Source organism: Lissotriton helveticus, chromosome 5_1 (assembly GCF_964261635.1).
Source record: "Lissotriton helveticus chromosome 5_1, aLisHel1.1, whole genome shotgun sequence".
Lineage (NCBI taxonomy): Eukaryota > Metazoa > Chordata > Amphibia > Caudata > Salamandridae > Lissotriton > Lissotriton helveticus.
The window spans coordinates 2,134,962,187-2,134,981,604 of NC_136065.1; the positions used below are offsets into that span (position 1 = coordinate 2,134,962,187).

At 48.2% G+C, this 19,418-nt stretch overlaps 1 protein-coding gene across 14 annotated transcripts in view; it reads left to right on the plus strand.

The window, feature by feature from the left end:
• The window catches only part of FNBP1 (formin binding protein 1), an 878,539-nt gene that overhangs the window by 842,112 nt on the left and 17,009 nt on the right, over nucleotides 1–19,418 (plus strand). For 3 of the 14 annotated variants that reach the window (XM_078646229.1, XM_078646237.1, XM_078646238.1), the window contains one exon: nucleotides 17,336–19,418. The exons of the other annotated variants lie outside the window; for them this stretch is intronic. In XM_078646229.1, the coding sequence (XP_078502355.1) occupies nucleotides 17,336–17,343 (8 nt within the window). In that variant the 3' untranslated portion in view covers nucleotides 17,344–19,418. The remainder of the gene's footprint in view (nucleotides 1–17,335) is intronic. 14 annotated transcript variants of the gene reach the window in all.

Genomic DNA, 19,418 nt, shown 5'->3' on the forward strand with positions numbered 1-19,418 from the left:
CCGCTGGTAGGATGAACTTCCTGCGGTAGTTCAGAATATTAGTAAACATCTTGAGATAGCATAGAGCAGACATGAGGTCCTTGAGAGAGCAAAGAACAGGGGTTCCCTTAATGAGTGAAAAGAGTGGAAATGAATACTTTGTAGTACTTGAGTGGACTTCTCAAATGGCAAAATATCAGTACACTTATTGAGGCAACAGAGAGCAGGACTGAGCATTTTGAGGTTTTGGAGTTGCACTGTGTCCTCTGCTGTTGAGTCTGCCTCTAAGGCAATACCATGGACTCCGGTGAGACTGCCTACAGGTGGCCCGAGACTGCCTCCTACGCTGCACCATGGGCTCTGTTACCACTGCCCATATGGCTGCACTGTGGCCTCTGTTGCTGAGTCTGCCTTCTATGCTAGACCGTGGCCCCTGCTGAGACTGCCTACACAACAGCAATAGCCAGACAGTATGGAAATACTTTTTGCTGATATTGCTGGGCTTTGGACCATATCACCTATGGATCAGGGGTGGTTTAGAGTCCTGCAACGCCAGTACACGAACCACCTGTCTATCCAGCAGTCTCTGCCCACTGCAGTTGCCACCTTAATGGCCACCAGCCTTTATCCACTAGAGCAAGCCACTTCACAGTCCATCAGCCTCTACTCACTCACCGTTACAATCTAGATATACCACCCGACTTCCACTAGCATTTACCCAGTAGATGGGTCAAATGCCATCTCCCAGCCTTTATCCACTTGATGACCCATCTTGCTCTCTGCCATCCATTGCACACTGGATCATGTCTGCCAACTTCACATTCTCATAGGACAACCCACCTCCCTGCTAAAAATCCCATACTCATTAGGCTGTGTCACCTGAGGGTAGAGGTTTCCTTAATATGCTGGGTCTCTTGACTGTCACTCCCCCCTGGGTAACTAAGTTTTGCCACTTGAATGTGAATTCTCCCTTATGCCACTCATCCCTGACTTAGTAAGGCAAACCATATGCTCAGGATAAAGGGTCAGGGTGGATCTCACTCAAAACAGATCCGCAGTGAAATGGCAAGTGATAATCACTATAGGACTAAGCAGGGTCGTTTCTGGTCCTCCCACAAAGCCCCCACGCCAACTTACCTGTGCCTGGTCCTCAGATAAGGCCTGGCCTTTTTAAACCTTCTCCAACGCGGCTGAACCGAGGCCTCGCTGTCTCACTCTCCCGCTCTGCCACCTGACTCCTTCTCCACTCTCTGTCCTTCAGTTGAACTTAGTTTGTTCTCCATCACTCAAGCACCCTCAGGCCTCTTGCTTATAGCGCTCTCACTCCCTTTTTTTGCGTTGTCCCCTCTCTCGCACTGTCTCTCTAGACCTTTTTGCTTCTTTTTCACTCCTCGGACCCACGACCTCTTTTGCATATTTGCTTCTTCCCCTTTTCATCTTTTGCCTCTTCTTCCACCACCTCCTATTAAATCTTTTACCTCTTTTTTCATCATCTCTTTATCTTTTTCTCCATATCTTTTGCACCATTTGCCTGTTTACTTTTATCTCTTACCTCTATCTGTAGCCATCTCCCTCTCTTTATTTTACCGCATTTGCACCCTGCCCCCCCCCCCATGGCAGCCTTCCCGCCATCTCCCCACGCCTACCTGCTGCTCTCACAGTTTCCCCTCTCCTGAACACTCGTACCCCTAAAAGCTTAGCCCTCCAGACCCACTTAATGCCGGCCACTTGCACCCAGCACCAGAAGACCTGGTCCTACTTCCATCCACTGAAGCCCAAGACACTACTCTACCACAGAACTTCACAGTCTGAACACCAAACATCTGCTGCCCCTGTGCATTCCCTGCCTACTCTGAAGGTGTGTGTTCCTGTGCTGCCTGTCCTCTGCACCCCGCAGCCCACCTCACCCTCCCCCCTTCGCACCCCACGCTCATGACCCCACCTTGTACAACATCGCTACACACTCCAACAACCCCACATTTACTTGCCTTCTCCTCAACACCCACTCACTCATCAGACATGCCATTGACATTTGGGACCTCCTGCCCAACTTCTTTTTGGACCTTCTCTTCCTGACCGAGACTTGGGTCAACCTGACACCGGCCCGACATCGCACAGCAACCCACTCACAATCCCTCTTGCCCCAAACGTTTCAAGATCTGAAGACAGGACAAAACCGCAAATCCATAGGAGGCCTAGCCATCATCTACAAGGACAACAACTACTGCTCCATCACTTTGGCTTATGCCAGCGTCCAACTGAATACCTGCCTTGAAGCTCACCATTTCGAACAACATCTCCCTGGGAGGGGCCATCTCTACCGTTGTCCCTGACCAAGATTCAGCGTTGGAAGCACCATCTCAGACCTCATCACCTCACTAGTGCTTGACTCTAGCCTCCTCAGCAACCTCAACTTCCACGAGGAGGATCATCCAACCCAAACACCATCAACCTCCTGAACACAGTTGGACTCACCGAACAAGTTCAGGACCCAATTCACACCGCCGGGCATCTCCTCGACCTCGTTTTTCACAACTTTCACAACATCACGGAGGACAAGCCCACCCATTCACCTAGTCTGACCACTTCTTTGTCTCCTTCGACTTGCACCTCCCCCACTAATGGAGAACTGTGCCAACCAGAGCCTCCCGCGGCAACTGGCACAAGATCCCTGTGAAAACCTGGACCTCAGGAATCCAACAACCTCCATCACTAACTTCAATGCCTGGATCCCCTTGTGCGCAGACACCCTGGCCTAGCTCAAGACCATCACCATCCCTTGGAATAGACCAAAAACAGCTGGTTTACAGAAGAACTATGACTCACTAAATGCCATTGCAAACAACTAGACTGCCCATAGAGACACACCCACAACATAGAGACACACCCACATCATCTACAGCAACACCAACAGATCAACTCTCCAGCTCTACCACCAGCGACTCAAGTCCTCCAAGAGCACAATTCAGACTGATCAAACTGAGAACAGCTCCAATATTCTCCATAGTGAAGGAATTCACCTCCTGCTGCCAGCTCCACAACCATCACCCCATTAGAGGTTCTCCGCATACATCTCTCCCACTACTTGAGCAACTAAATCAGTACCAAATACAACTTCACTCTCCAGCCGGACCTATCCACCCTTGCCATCCTCCAATCCGAGACAAGCACCCCAGAATCCACTTTGAACTGCTGACCCACCATCACCTCCTCAGTAACTGCAGACACCATGTGCTCCATCCACTCAGGAACCCCATCGGACCCCTGCCCGCCTTTCATCTTCACCGAAGGGCTAAACCCCAGCACCCAGATACTTATTTAGTCCCTCATCACTGCCATCTTCCCCGATGCCTGGAACATGCCACCATATTACCTCTAGTGAAGAAACCTTCTGGAGACCCTAAGACCAAGCCAACTAAATACCAACCTCCTTGCTACCCTACCTAGCCAGAGACTTGGAGAAACACATCAACAGAAAATTAGCTGACGACCTCAATCAAAACTACCTCCTGGAGGTTTAAGGGGCAGGGCTTGGATGTCGTCCCAGCCAGCAGGGGAGGAGGGGTTGGGGCACTTAAGTGCAAAAGGCGGTTTGGCCATTTGTCTTGGACCAGCCAAACCGTCATGCGCACTTTGGATGTTCACCAGGCTATAATACACAGCCTGGTGAGGAACATGCACAGGCTCCCAGTCCCTGTCTGTGCGCCAAACCACTGGGCTCAGACCAATCAGCGTTGTGACTGGCTATAGAGAACCTGTGTATGCTTCAAGCAGAAACAGAAGAGGACAAGAGGCGAGACAGCGGCGGCAGCAAGGTAAGTATCTTTACATTTGTTTTAATCCCTAAACCCCTCCCCCCCCGCACCCTCCGTCTCACCCTCATGCTACTCGGTGGCAGCCGCCACTGACAGCAGCACTCAACCTTCTCGACCTGTCTGCCAGGTTCGACACCACCTCACACCTCATATTCATTCAATACCTCCACAAAACTGGCTTACACGGGCTCCTCATCTGATGGATCAACTCTTTCCTCAGCAGACACACTCAGTACATCAGCCTGCCTAATACAGCTCTTCTGATAGATACATCTGCCTTGTGGATTCCTCACCTTGTGAATATCCCCCTTGCGTCAGCAACGTTCGGAATTTTTTCTTTTTAGCACGCCGGCGTGGACGACGTCATAGGAACGCGGCATCGCGCGCGACTCCGTCTGACGTCACCGACCCCTTATTAGGCCTACGTCGGCGTGATGACATCGGTTCCCTTTTTTCCGCGTCGTCGACGCTAACGGTTTCAGAGATCTTCTGTAGTTACAGATAGAGACTTTGTTACTTTTTGTCTGTTACTGTTTCTGTTCTTCGTCGAGGATGTCGTCGAAGAAAACGGGATTCAAACAGTGTGGCTCGTGTGCCAGGATGATGTCAATTACTGATCCACACGAGGATTGTTTGTGGTGTTTGGGATCGGATCACGACGTCAAGGGCTGTCGATCCTGTTCAAAAATGAATCCGAAGGCTCTACGTGAACGAGAAGCAAAACTTTTATTAGCCAAAATTAAAAGTAAAGAAGCCGATAGATCTTCGAGATCAAGATCAAGACACTCCAAATCGAGACCGAAGTCAAGATCGAAGTCGCGATCGAGGTCGCGATCGAAGTCATCGAGGTCGAGGGCCATATTGGAGTCGGCGGCAAAATCCGCTTCTGGGCATGCTTCGGGTTCCTCAAAGAAAAAACATAAGAGGAAGAAGCATAGTTCTCACCATCATTCGGGGTCTTCGGACTCTAAGAAGAAATCTTCTCGAAAGCATCACAAGGAATTTGTGTCTCCATCTCCTGTTGGTGGTACCACTCCGGTAAGATCTCGAGAGCATACACTGGAGCCGGAACTGGATCCGAATCCGGCTTCGGGTCAATCTTCGGAGCATGAGGACGTCGTGGAGGTTCCTCAATCTCCAATTCCGGATAATGAACCAGAAAATCAAAAGGATCAAGAGGAGCCGAATCCAGTACAGCCTTCTATGAATCCATTGGGTTCTTACCCTTCTTTTCCTGGTCCTGGTCAAGATCCATCGCATTTCCTAAATGCTATGTATGGAGTGTATGCGAGGGCAATGTACCCCACTGGAGCACCTGCGAGTCCTATGGGTCCTTTGTCTTTCAACTTGGGTGTCCCCCAAGCTTATGCACCGGCGCCTTTTCTACCTTTTATGCCGACTCCATATCCTTCTTGGATCAGTTCAGCGCCGCCGAGGTCATCGACTCCGCGCACGGCTTCGCCGACTCCGGAGCAACCTCGGAATTCGGATCGAGGCTCGACGCCGGTTCCTGTTTCTCTACCTCCTGTTATTCCAGCTCCTCGGTCGACGCCGGCTCCGACTCCATCGGAGTCGTTACCGGATCCGTCGACGTCGATCCGTATGGAGTGGTCGAGACGTAGAGCACAATGTCTACTGGAGGAGAAAGAGTATGTGGAACCTGATGTGGAGGAAGGTGAACTTCAGGAACATGATGATTGTTTTGAGGATCTTCATTCTGCTAGCAGTCTTGAACTTTCTCCGGAATGGGGATTACCTGTGGTTTCAGATGCACCCTCCAAGGATGTGGTACCATACCATATGGTAATTAGAAAAGCTGCTGATTTACTGAACTTAACTTTACCAACAGTTGAGTTCAAACCTAATATCCTCACAGAAGTCTTACATTCGCCTTCTTCTATCATTGAGCCTACTCTACCTTTCACTGAAGCTCTGACCGAACCAATTCTGGAAGTTTGGAAAAAGCCTTTGTCTGCACCTGCTGTATCTAGATCGGTGGCGAGACGTTATAGGGTGGCTCCTGGAGATCCTGAGTTCTTGTCATCTCACCCTTCGCCAGAGAGTCTGGTAGTTCAGGCTGCTTGTGCGAATAGATCAGCTGGCTCCTTTCCTCAAGTTCCTGGAGATAAAGACTCCAAAAAGTTGGATCAGGCCGCTAAGAAGGTCTTCTCCTCAGGTAGCTTGGCCTTAAAATTAACAAATGCTACTTGTTTGCTTGGCAGATATGTGCATGCCTCGGTCAAACAATTATCTGCTAAACTTCCAGAAGAAGACAGGAAAAACTTTAATGAGGTTGTTTTGGACACTCAGGCTGCAGCCCGCCACGTTATTCAGAGTGGCATGGACACTGCAGACTCTGTAGCTAGAATAATGGGTTCTTCAGTAGCTACCAGAAGATCTGCTTGGTTAGAGTCTTCAGAGTTTTCCACTGATGTACAGGCTACTCTTTTGGATTTACCTTTTGATGGGGTTGGTCTCTTTGGGAAGAAAGCAGATACAGCTCTGGAGAGGTTCAAAGATAGCCGGGCAACGGCTAGATCTTTGGGGTTGCAGGCGAAAAGTACAGCCACCAGAAAGTTCAGAGGCTTTGGCAGATCTTCCTTTCGTCCTTTCGGGCAAGGCCAGCAACAGCAGCAGCAACAGAACCCTCTGTACAAGTCTTATAGAGGTAGACAGAAGGGTCGTGGACGTGGACGTCAAGCCTCTTCCTCCTCTACTTCCTCCTCTAATACCCACCCCCCACCTGCAGCAGCAAAGCAGCCCTAGATCCGCGATTCCGGATCATGCAGGTCCGGTAGGGGGTCGGCTTACTCATTTTCTACGGGATTGGCAATCGGTTACATCAGATCTTTGGGTTCTCAATCTCGTAGAAAATGGGTATGCCCTTCCCTTTCGGGAATTTCCTCCCAATTACCCTCCTTGCCAAGGTTATTGTTCGGAAGATTATCCACTTTCCAGGTGGATAATCCTGTGCATCAAGATTTGCTACTCCTTGGCGGGTAAGGACCCTCCTGAGGGTATAAGAGCTCATTCTACCAGAGCAAGGTCTGCTACTTCTGCATTGTCTAGAGGTGTACCTGTTGAGGACATTTGCAGAGCCGCGACTTGGGCCTCCCTCCACACTTTTGCGAAGCATTACTGCTTGGATACTGAGGTGAGGAGGGACGGCCACTTCGCGCGTTCTGTCCTCCAAGATTTCCTGGTGTAGCAGGGTGGACACCCTCCTCCGGGAGTGGGGACTGCTGTGGGACTCTATTCACAAGGTGAGGAATCCACAAGGCAGATGTATCTATCAGAAGAACAAGTTACTTACCTTCGGTAACGCTTTTTCTGGTAGATACAGTATCTGCCTGTGGATTCCTCACTGACCCGCCCACCTCCCAGTTGTCCACTCTGCTATACCTGGTCTTATTTGTATATTTATTTGTTTATTTATTGGGTTTTTGATACCTTTGCTACGCACTGTGTGTGCTATTATGGTTTGTATGTACTGTGTACACTGTATATATGTATATTTCCTGTCATTGGTCCGTCCGGGTGCCTCGAAGGCACGGAAAAAAGGACGGAACTGATGTCATCACGCCGACGTAGGCCTAATAAGGGGTCGGTGACGTCAGACGGAGTCGCGCGCGATGCCGCGTTCCTATGACGTCGTCCACGCCGGCGTGCTACAAAGAAAAAATTCCGAACGTTGCTGACGCAAGGGGGATATTCACAAGGTGAGGAATCCACAGGCAGATACTGTATCTACCAGAAAAAGCGTTACCGAAGGTAAGTAACTTGTTCTTCTGCACCAAACTGATATGCGGAGTCCCGCAAGGATCCTTGCTCAGCCCTATGTTCTTCAAAGTTTATATGGAGCTGCTTGCCACCATCATCCGAGCCCACAGCCTCAACATCATCTCATACACTGACAACACCCTACTCATCCTTTCTATCTCCGACAACACCCCTATAGGCAGATGATGCTCATCTCCCGCATGTCTGAAGATGCCAACTGGATGAATACCAACTATCTAAAACTCAATTCTGACAAGAAGAAAAAGACGCTACATGCTGGATCTCAGCCTAGAGGCCATACAAACTGGGCTCAGCACTGAACTAAACCAGAAACTTTACAACTGTAATCGACAACCAAGTCTCGATCACCAGCCAGATCAACTTTGTCTCCTCTTCCTGCTTCCACAGCCGCAATCGTCCCAGAAACCTCTTCAGGTGGCTCCTGCTTCACTCCCAAAGAGCCAACATACAGGCCCTGATCATCAGCAAAGATGGACACCGGCAACACATTCTACATCTGCGTCCCTCCAGGTCATCCAAAACTCAGCAGCTAGACCCATGCTGAAACTTCCACCCCGCACTGACATCACAACTCATCTCAAAAACCTTCACTGGGTCCCTGTTCACAAGTACGCACTTTTGAAGCTCCTCACACGGACATACATAGCCCTGCACTACCGAGGCCATGCATACCTGAATAGCCGAACAAGCTTCCACACTCCAGCCAGACACTTCTGCTTGGCCGGCCTATTACTCGCTCACCAAACTCAAAACCAGCCTCTTACAGTAGACCCCAGACAGGGTAGCACCTCCTTCTCCAGGGCAGGGATCGGGATACTCACACAGGATGATATATGTGCCATACAAATACTAATAACATACTATATGCATCCCTGATTTTTGACAGTGCTATACGCAATGCTTACCCGAGTGGCAGCACAGACCCCAAGTACCCCTGATGGTATCATTTGGAGGTTTATTGATATAATGGAACTGGCACTTATGTCAAGTTTAGCCTACTGTAGGAGGTGGTGCGATATCCTGGTTGATTAATGTGTCTTTTGTGTGCTGTGCATGTGCTGTAAAAGATCACTAAACAGACTTTCTTTTCTGTTCCCTGCTGGGGTATTCAGCTTTTGAGGGGCTCGTTCTTTTCTTTTATGTCTGGGTTATGTCAGCTTCCGTGAAAGCGATTTGTGTTTGATGCAGTACATTCTCAAAGTATTCTTGACCCTTGATGCAATAGGATTACAGAAACTCTCTGACACCATTCCTGAATGCTCTTTGCCCCCCCTTACCCCAGTCTGTCCCTTTTAACCTAAGCTTTCTACATCATGCTTACCCTAGTTGTCTTATGCCCCCATCCTAGGCTGTCTCACAACCTCCTAGATAGGCTGTCTCAAATCACTCCAATTTGCAGCTGTCCCTCCTCCAGGCCGTTGTGAAAGCCCATCTGATGTGTGATGAGGGAAAGCTCTCCTGTCCACCACGTTGTTCTATCCTGAAAGTTTGCCTCCACTTACTTTGATCTTTGACGGAACACTTCCCTTGACTAGTTTGAGGGACTTGCTTTCCATTTCTGGAATTCGCTCTGCTTCATGGAGGCCATGTTGAAAACCACACTTAAAGTTTGGACTTTAGTGGAACTTTCTGTTTTAATGTAACTTGATATGACAGTAAGACAGATTGTCCATGCAGCAGTACGGTCACATCCCTTCACATGACCTGAGGTCTCCTTTCCAGAAGCAGCCGGAGCTGCCTAACAGGATGCCTTCCAAGTTCCAACAGGGAGCAGTCCACTTAGTTTAAGGGCAGGAGAGTAAACAAAATATGGCGGGATAATAGGAGGCCTACTCGAGCATCTTTAGTTTCAAGGCACCTTTTAACAGTGGGCTGAAACAGTCCCTCAGGCGCCTGTCAGAGCCTAACATTTGAGGTCTTCATGAAGTAGCTTCATGGCATTCGGAGGTACCCGACATAGGAACCATCCCTGAGTTGCAGTTGCAGCCTAGAACTTGAGCTCTCCCTGAGGTCTTTTCATGGTCCAAATCTGTACACTGTTATGAGGGGCTCAGCAAGCCCAAGTGAAGACATGAAGGCCATGTTATTGGACACTTACATCCCTCAAATGTTGTTTCTCTTCTGTTGCTGATCGGCCATGTTTTCTGTACTTCTGACCTGTTGCGACTCGCCAAGGTTCTCAAACGGTATTTACTAGGGCTGATTTTTCACAGTGTGCTAGTTATCAAGGACGTTTTCATTCACTATAACAGCTCAACCTTCAGATGTTAATTACCATGCTACACAGAGTCTTGAAAGACATAGAAGCATTAGAGGCTTGGGTCTGCTAGTGAGGCTTTTGTCTTTTTGTGGCCTCTCACCAGATTCCGACAAACAGCAACTCAACAGAGGCAGCAGTATCTTAGTTCCTAGTCTTTGCCTTCAACTCGATTTCCAAGCCCTCCTCAAAGGTGGGGGCTTCTTTTCTCTGATGTTGTTTTCAGAAGACTCAGGCCCTCTGGTGACCCTCTTGCCACTTTTTCCTGAAGACTTGTGCTGCCCTGTTTTAAAAAACATAGCCAGGGCCCTAGGATGTGCTCCACATGTTCTTAATTATGGCCACAGCTACTTGTTGCCAGGATCAGTGGCTCCAAAGGCAGTATAAAGTGTCACACATCCCTTCTGTTCTACTGTAAAACTAGATGGTCCAAGTACACTTGGAGCCATCAACCTCACTGGGATTCATGGTGTCCAGTCATCATGTACTTGTGCAGCAGATAAACCCACCCGTTCTGCTAAATTCTTCCACCTATTGTTCCTCAGGGGTCTCCATTCCCTACTGCTCCTCATCTCTGTCCTGTAGGTTTATTAGCGCCTGTCACCCACTCAGGGCTGGCACAGAAACAGATGGGGAAGGAGAATGGAAATGTAATGTTCTGGGGGAGCCTCCGGGCTGGAGAACCCTCTTTGATCAAAGTGTGTTGGCCACAGACCACAAACCCTCCACTGCGATCTTCATAGATGTTCTTAAACGAGGTAATCAAATTGAATACAAGCCCTGCTGCTCTGAAACTGTTGGATGGCAAGCCTCCAGTGAAAGCGCTGTCACTCTCATTGGCGTAGTCCTGGGTTTCTTTGCTATACTGAAGAATCGAAACGGCCTGGTTTTGCTTCTTCTGCAGGCAAGGTTCTGGTGGCACCAAATGCAGCTCTTTGATTCTCAACAGACGGTCGGTTTACATAGAGACAGCAGGGCACTTCTTCTGCACCGGTGGATGATACCATCATCTAGTGTAAGGCGTGGATGTGAAAGATGAGTCCTTGTTGATGATTACCACCAAACCTCCACCTTAACCCACATAGTTTCCAGGCAGAGGAGTTAAGCAGGGCTGAACTATAGATCCACACAATTTTGAAAGCTTTGCTCACTTTTAAAGAGAGATAGGCCTGCTCTAACTGTGGTTAGACTGGGAGTTCTTCTCTCCTCTAGTCCGAGTAAAAGAAAACCAAATGGACTCTGTTCACCCACTTGTGTCAGGCTAATCGCCACGACGAAGGGGAGTCCACCTTTACTCTACGGTTCTATTGGAGGTCTGACAGGCCATTAGAAACCCTATCCCCGGTTCTTCCTCCTTGTTCCAGTGTCTGGAACTCAATTCAATGAAGGACTCGCAGCCGGAGTTTACTCTTGTAGTATATGCTCTCTCTTTGCTGTGCAAAAGAGGAAGTCTATGCACCATTCTCTCAATCTCTGCACAACTCTTGTAGTTTGAGCACCATTCTCACAGCTCGGGGACTATTCCCGGCATCCGCCTTATCAGCCTTTTCCTGGCTATATGGGCATAAGCAGATTTAGTCTTACGACTGGGGGACCAGCTTTGTGCACTGCAACACAGCGATTGATTCTTCTACACCCCAGTGTGGAAACCATAGAGGAATTTCCTTTGGTTCATAGTTTTTGCCAGGATGACATGAGATGCTGTGGAAGTGAGCACCACTAAGTCTTACCTTAGCTCCGACAAACTTTAAAAAGTTAATGGCCACAATTACTTTTGTTTGAACGGCTGGTTAGTGAGAACATATGCCCCTCAAGGTGCCAGTCTAGACATTGAGAGAGTGATCTTTTTTGCAGTGTTAATGGGCTGTGTGTGTATTTGCACACTTTTATTCACTTTAGAATGAGGGCTAGTTAGATAAATCTGTTACAACCATGAAATTGGGAGCCTCACCCACAACCCAGACCTGTTCCACTTCCTCAGCTGGTGAAGGAAGTGGTCCCATGGTGGTTTGAAGAGGGCATCCTTCTCGTAAGAGGTTCTCCTGCCCCTTTCAGATCTGGACAAGTGCATCACCATTGATTCCTCAGATTAAAATTCTCTATAGTCGTCACTGGTCTTTCATAGAATTATGCTCCAGATGAACAGGTTACTTACCTTCGGTAATGTTATTTCGGCTAGCGACTCTATCTAACCGCAGATTCCTCACCTTTTGAACATTCACCAAGCATCAGACTGAATCCAGAAACTTTTCAGCAGTACCTCTGCGTGCTGTCAGGTCGCCCCTTGCCACTTCACAATGGTAACAATGGTAACATTCTGCTCTTCACATGATGTGCAGAGCCTATATATGCGCCACCCCTGTGTGCTTATGTCAGTTGCTTTCGAGGCTGTCTGCGCTCCCAAATTTAGAGCTCCAAGAGCAAACTAGTTGTGACCAGAGTGCAGATTCCTACAGTTAGGATCTTATTAATGGATAGAGTCCAATCACAGAAAGGAGAGTATGAGAGGGTCTGTGAGGAATCTGCGGCTAAAATGAGTCTTTACCAGAAAGAGAGTTATCAAAGGTAAGTAACTTATTCTTCTGGTAGAGACCTCTAGCCACAGATTACTTACCTTCAGAATAGATACCAAAGTGGTACCTCTTTGGAAGCAGGTCTGTGAATGGACTCAAACCAGAAAGTACTGAAGGACGGAGTGGGCAAAATTCCCCTTTCGGCATACCTGACTGTCCGGACAGTAGCGCTGTGCGAATAGGGGGATGTCCACGTAGATGCCAGGCATATGTCTAGGATAGGGACTCCGGTTGCTAACACAGAGGTAGCAGCTTTGGCCCTGGTACCTGGTAGAATGTAAACGCAGTCCTTCTGCTTTTTGGCCAACATGTAGCCGATCTTAATGCAGTGCACGATCCACAGGAAGATGGTTCTCTTCTGCACAGCTTTGCCCTTTTTTGCTCCAGAGAACTGCGCAAAAAGATAATCGTCTAATCAGTGTTCTTTGGTACAATCAATGTAAAAGTTGAGGGCTCTCTTGGGATCCAATCGCTGAGGGGTGAGTTGGAGCATAGCATGCCGGCAGGGTGATAGTTTGATTGACATGGAACGGCATCACAGCTTGTTAGAAAAGATGCTTGTGTCCGCAGTACTAGTTGGTTTGGGAAGTAGGTAGTGTATGGTGGATTAACCATAAAGAGCCTGAACCTCACTCACATACTGTGCTGAGGTGATGTCGACAAGGAACACAGATTTAATAGTAAGCAACTGTAAAGTACAGCTGTGAAGCGTCTTGAACGGAGAGAACATCAAGTAAGTGAGGACCAGATTCAGGTCCTATTGGGGATTACAAAGGGAGAAGGGGAAACATATGTGGTATCCCTTTAAAAAATCACATCGGAACTGGTGACTTAAACAAGATTGGGCTGATCTGACAGCCATAAGAAGGATGAAAGATAACCTTTTACCATGCATAAAGCAAAGCCTTTCCGGGCCAAAGAGAAAACAAAAAAAAGACGCCATATAACTTGGCCTGGAGGAGGGTCAATCTGGCATGTGCACGCCAAACCCCAAATTCGTCCCGACAACAAGCGTATACAGCTTTCATCGAGGGACGTGTGGCTGCCATGATGACATCAACCACCTCCTTGAGAAAGGTCGAAGGTGTTCAGCTCTCGCTGCTCAATCTCCAAGCATGAGAGTTGCGAAGGCCCAGGTGCAAAACTCTATCATGTTCCTGTGGCAGCAGGTCCTTCCGGAGGGGCAGCATTATTGGAAGTTTCTGATTGAGCGATGTCTTGAAAACTCCAGCCGCACAAGCACTGACATTATGTGTTCTCGTTGGTGGCGAAGTCCTCGAGCCAAGGTTATCCCCATTTGTGGAAGAGGCCTTGTGCCACCTGGAGCTCCCAGATATAGCTCGCTAGTGTAGATAGTGCCCTTACCAGATGTTTTGGAGGTCCAGTGACACCACCCAGTCTCCAGGGTCAAGGGCAGATAAGACCTGGGCTAGGGTGAGCATTTTGAACTTCTCTTTCTGGAGGAAGGTGTTGAGAGGGCACAAGTCTAAAACAGGCAGCAGGCCTCTATTGTTCTTGGGCATCAGAAAGTAGCTGGAAGAACAACCACAACCTACTTGTGGCACTGGCACCCTCTTAACAGTCCCTTTGGAAAAAGAGTTTGCACTTCCTGCTACAAAATGGAGCGAAGGTCCTCCGTCAGTCACTGGAGGGTTGGTGGCTTGTGTGGCCTGTTGACCTTGGTCATGAGGGCGGTGCACACCATGGCCTCAACCACGAAATTGCTGGGTACCTTGTCGACGCTGGACAGGCTGATGGTATGGGGCACCAAGGCAAAATCTGCAAGAGTAGCAGTGGTACTGTTGCGGTTGTCACGATGGGGGGAACAAGTCTAGAGAGTGTGCAGTAGCTCTGCTGTCTTTAAAACGCTCTAGAGCTGATTCAGGTGAGTCCCATCAATGGGCAAGTCCATCAGGGAGCACTGGACATCACCTGAGAACCCAGTCGAGCATAGCTACACATGGTGGTGAATGGCAACATTGGTGCCAATGGCTCTCCGAATTTATTTGGTGTTGTCCAAGCTTTAACGAATCGTTAACTTGGCTGCATCATGACAGTCTTGAATTGCCTGAGTGAGAATAGGTTGAAGACCTTCAGGCATACCAGGGAGGACTTGTGCCATCAAGTCCCAAAGAGAGTGGGAATAGCATTCCAACAATAAGTTGGTATTAAATGATCCGAGAGCCAAACTGGTAGAGGAAAACACTTGTTTCGCAAACATTTCCAACCACTTAGAATCCCTGTCTGGGTTGTGGTAGGGAAAGTGTTTGGGTTAGACCTGCTTGTGGAGGCTAGACATACGGGCAAAATCTGTTGAGAGAGAAAAGCAGGGTCGGCTGGAACAGGACAAGAGCAATTTGACGATTGACTAGGGCAGGAATACAGTTTGGCCAAGCCCCCAATAATGTATCTGGCAGAGCCTCATTCAGTGGAGAAGGGGATCGGAAGATGTTTGCTCTGGTTACAGGACTTTGGTCTTAACTCCAAAGTGGGAACCTGGAGGTTAAGCATTTCAGCCACCCTAAACATCCCCTTGGTGTAGGAAGCGGATTCCTCTGGCCGGTTAGAGGGTGAGAGTAGACCTGTTTCTGGGGAGGTGTTGAGACCACTAGCCTCCTGTAAGCCATCATACCAATGATCATTCTGGTAGGTTTGACGAACTCCTCACCGGGTCTGTGTTCTCCCTTATAAAAGATGTAATTCAAGTGGGGTGAATGGCACCTTGGTTGTTATCAAGCGCAATTCTGGTTGAGGTCAGATCAGCGTTGAGTCTGTGTTGGATAAAAATATCTGGACCTTGCCCCGTGGTGCCGATGTAGTTGTCCCCGGGGCTGGCATATGTGGTGGTGCCAGAATTGAGGTCGAAAGGGGAGCCGGAGGCAAGACTAGCTCGGAGGCAGACACTTTTTAAGGCATGTGGGCGCTAGCCCAGGGCCCCAGCCATTCCGGGGACCCTCTGATAGGCTCTGTTCTGCAGACATTCCTGTCCTGATGCCTATAAATGATTTTTAAATACCGTTTTCATTTATTGTATTTTTAATTCGGGTAATGTGTTGGAGTTTATTATAAACATTTTGCAGAAAAATGTTTGATTTTCAGCACCATGCAACAACCATAACAAAGTTTATTTTAGGTCGAAACAAGACCTCACATAAGAAAAATGGGAGAGGGTCACAGAGATTAGTTACAATAATATTAGTGAGCTCCTGCTGTATTACACTATTGAAAACACGTGATACAAGAATTTGGACCAGTGTGCCTGTGCACTGTCAGTGGCCTTGCCAAAGAGCTGTAATTAGATCATAAATTCACAGCTGTTATGAACTGGGGTCCCAAAATATGTTTGGCCCAGGACCCCCAAAATCCTTGAGATGTCCCTGCCGGGAGGTCCAACTGGCATCGAGGGTGAACTCGCAGTTGATACTCCAGCTAGAGGACTTCTCGCCTCCTTGGTGCCCGAAGATGCGCCCAATGGAGTCTGTAGGGATCTGAATAGCTGTAGCATAGCTGCATGGAACTCTTCGATCTGATTTGGCATGTCTATTGGCTCTGGAAACTCAAGTTGTGCCGGAAATAGTTGCAGGATCAGCTCTGAAGTCGGCTGACTTAGGGAGTGTGATCAAGGGTTGTGGCGCTCCCCCGTGCATGTTCAGACAAATGTGAGTGGCGCAAGGAAGGCGCAAGGAAGCGGAATCCCGCTTCAATTTCTTGTGCTTCTTTCTTTGACTTACCTGAGGGATTTGACTGCAATGAAGACCGACCTCCAAGGTGGCTTTGTTGATTTAGGGAATGGGACCGAGATCGAACTTTGTACGCGGATCGTCTCTGAACCTCTTCGCATCAGTGGAGTCATCTGAGTCTCCACCATTGACGTCTTTGATGGGGATGGCCGGCTCGATGCCAGAGATCTTCTGTTTTTTAAACTGAGTTCATCCATTTCTACACGTATTCCCACCATTTACAGTCGTCCCCAAAATGTCATTTACAAAGGAGTAAATTGCAACTGCACAATGATTCTGTTGGCCTGGCTAATTCTGGTTCATGTCCCTCCTGCTAGCTTCAAAGGAACACCACTCTTATGTCACTCAACAGACTTTATCTCTTGCCTCAGAAAGAAACCCCTTTCTTCACTTGTACCTTCCACCTCTGAGCTGAGCCACAAAGTTCTCGAGACAGTGACCCTTGGCCAGCTTGAATCATCTAAAGCAAATGTGGTGAATATTCAGGCAGGATTGTAATCTCACTGTTTCATGCAGACTTCACTTTGCAGACATGGCCCTGTTTGACGGTGTCCACAAGGCAGTAAAAAGCAAACTAGTGTCAGTGGCAGTCAAGCCTCACATTCCATTTCAAGTAATATGCATGACAGCCACCTGGGCGGCTCCATATATCTGCAAACAAGATTGTTTGAATGCTGCCGTAGAACTGATGCCCAGTTTATGCAAGCCAAGTTTGTGGAATTTGCCTCCCTCTGATAGCTCAACAGTGATTTGGTAGTTTTCCATTAGGCTCGAAGTAGGCGAACTGGCAGATTAAGTACACATTACTTTCCATGGTGAATCCTGTCCTTCCTTACTTCAGGTGTATCAGCCACCATCCCTGCTCCCTTCGAAGGCTAGTGCTATTGGGTGGAGAAAACATTAAATGAGGAATTGGTGAGCCACAGCATGCTGGGGGAGGGAGCGGGTCACTGCCATGGGAAGGGGCTTCTATTTCACTTTTGTGCTGGGCAAAAGATGCACCACACCTAATCTTGTGGATGCTCTGGGTTAGTTAAGGCAGGAGCCACTTCAGTGGGTAGCTCATATTTTGCTTGATGGACCCTTCCTCAATCTTCAATGCCTCTTTCTGTGTCTCAGAGGTTTATTTCTTTTTTCTCTCTTTTTTGTTGTCTTCCATTTATGTTGTAGATTCCTAAAGGTGGTGTGCTGGTGCAAGAACTTCGGGCGGGCTTTCCACAGAAGGAAACTACAACATCACACATTTGGTGTCTTTAAACATTTCCCTGGGAGCGGGCTGCTCTAGGCTGGACATAGTCAAAATGACAAAGACAAATTGTGATGCTGCTGGTCATGACTCTGCCAGGCACTCGTTTCTCCTGGGGTTGAGACGCGGCCTGCCTCAAGCTACCTGCTCCTTCCAAGCTCTCCAGCCAGCCCTTGTGTGGTGCATGCGATCATTGTACACTCCTCGCGCCCCTCCCATCAGCTCCATGATTGCTCAGAGGACCAGTCAGTGGTGTGTGACCCTCCGCAAGGCTCCATGAGAGGCACAGTGCTGTTGTAGCCAGAACCCTTGCTACTTCCAATAGCTTTGCTGCTGCTTCTCTATAGATGTGCGCTGTCCTGGCTCCAGCTTTCCATCCCACTGGGGGATATCCAGTTTTTGCACCCCTGTCCTCCTCCACATAATGGGGCAACATTGGACATCCTCAGCATATGCAATGATGCCAAATTGGTGGGCAGCACAGCATGACGGAATGAGTAGAGAAGGGTTCTGGTTCCTGCATTAGTGTGTCCGGAAGCCTACGTTCTGTGGCCCCCAGCTCCAATACACTTTAAGAATCCTCGACTGCTTGCAAGTCTTGTGCACAATTGTAGGATTCTACCCTGGGTGCCTGAAGTGCATGACACTGGTGTGTACTATTGGAGGGTGATGCATCTGACATGGAGTGTCTGTCTGGCTAAAGTACATGGCACTGGTGTGCACCATTGCAGGATTTGGCATAGGCATCCGACCTGGTGTGTCCGCGTACTTAAGGTCTATTGCACTCGTGCACTATTGCTGTTATCAGATGCTATACATACATTTATCACTTTTTTTATTTGTAAAAAGATAACAAATATTTTATTTTTCTTGCTTTTTTAACTTTGTAAGAGATGTATGGGCTAAACGGAGCTCACTGTTCGAACTGCGTCCTCATTAGGGGGGTTCCAGTACGTGTCCATGTTGTGGGGCGGGGCCCTCCTCGCTAAGTGTCTGGTGCACTGGACCACCATGTCTTCTTTTGCCTTCCAAGGTTCTAAGAGCAGATCTGCTGTCTGAGGCCTGAGCAGTGAGGATGGAGACAGCTCTGCTGTTTGGTCACTGCCTGCAAGAGTTGACTCACAAGTTATGGTTCTTTTGCATAAAGTGTTTTAAGATTGGAGTTAGTTGAGGACTAGTTTTTCTGTCAAAGGCTAGAGACTATAAGATCTCTGGCTGAAGGGTTAGCTTTGGTTTCTGTTACCCCAGTCCTCCTGAGAGGGTTACCTTAGGAATGCCCTTGTCATGAAGATGATAAAGAATGTTTTAGAGAGCGTGCTAATAAGCGAAAGCATTCCGCTGCTAAATCCAAGCTATTCTTAGATATATACTAGAGAAAGAGACCCGGTGAACCAGGCACAGGTCTGTAAAGTGTGTGAGTGAAACAGTAGGCATTTGATATACTCCCTGGTTCTGTGACATCTGTGGTACCTATGAATTCTAAGCTTGTAACATGATCAGGAAAGTGGTCCTATCACAGGTCACCTCACACTTTGAAATTTCTATTAGCAAATGGATAGCTTTAGTGTACCATGCAGTAGCATGAAGGCCTTTGATGTGGTTCAATGTGCTTTAATATCTGAGCCTGTGAAGCCGTTGAGAACTAAGGGTTAGCACTGCTGTACTAGTCAACCGTCTTTAAAGCTCTGCTGATCACTATTAAAGGGTAGAGTTTCTTTGCTATCTAATGTCTGAACATGTAAGATGTGTAGTCTGTTTAAACATGGAGTTAACTCTGGTGTGTAAGACCTGAGTACTCTGTGGGACAACTCGTCCAGAAGAGATCTGAGTGCAATGGAGCTGCTGCTGACTGTAGCCGGCTCCTGAACTACCTATGCAGACATGAGTTGTAGGTCTTGAAGGGTACCATGAAGGGAAAAGAAGACTGTCTGAAGATTCGTTGCTGCCTCCTAATATTAAAGTTTGACAAATGCTTCACAACGTGTAATGGACAACAGCGTGTTTCAG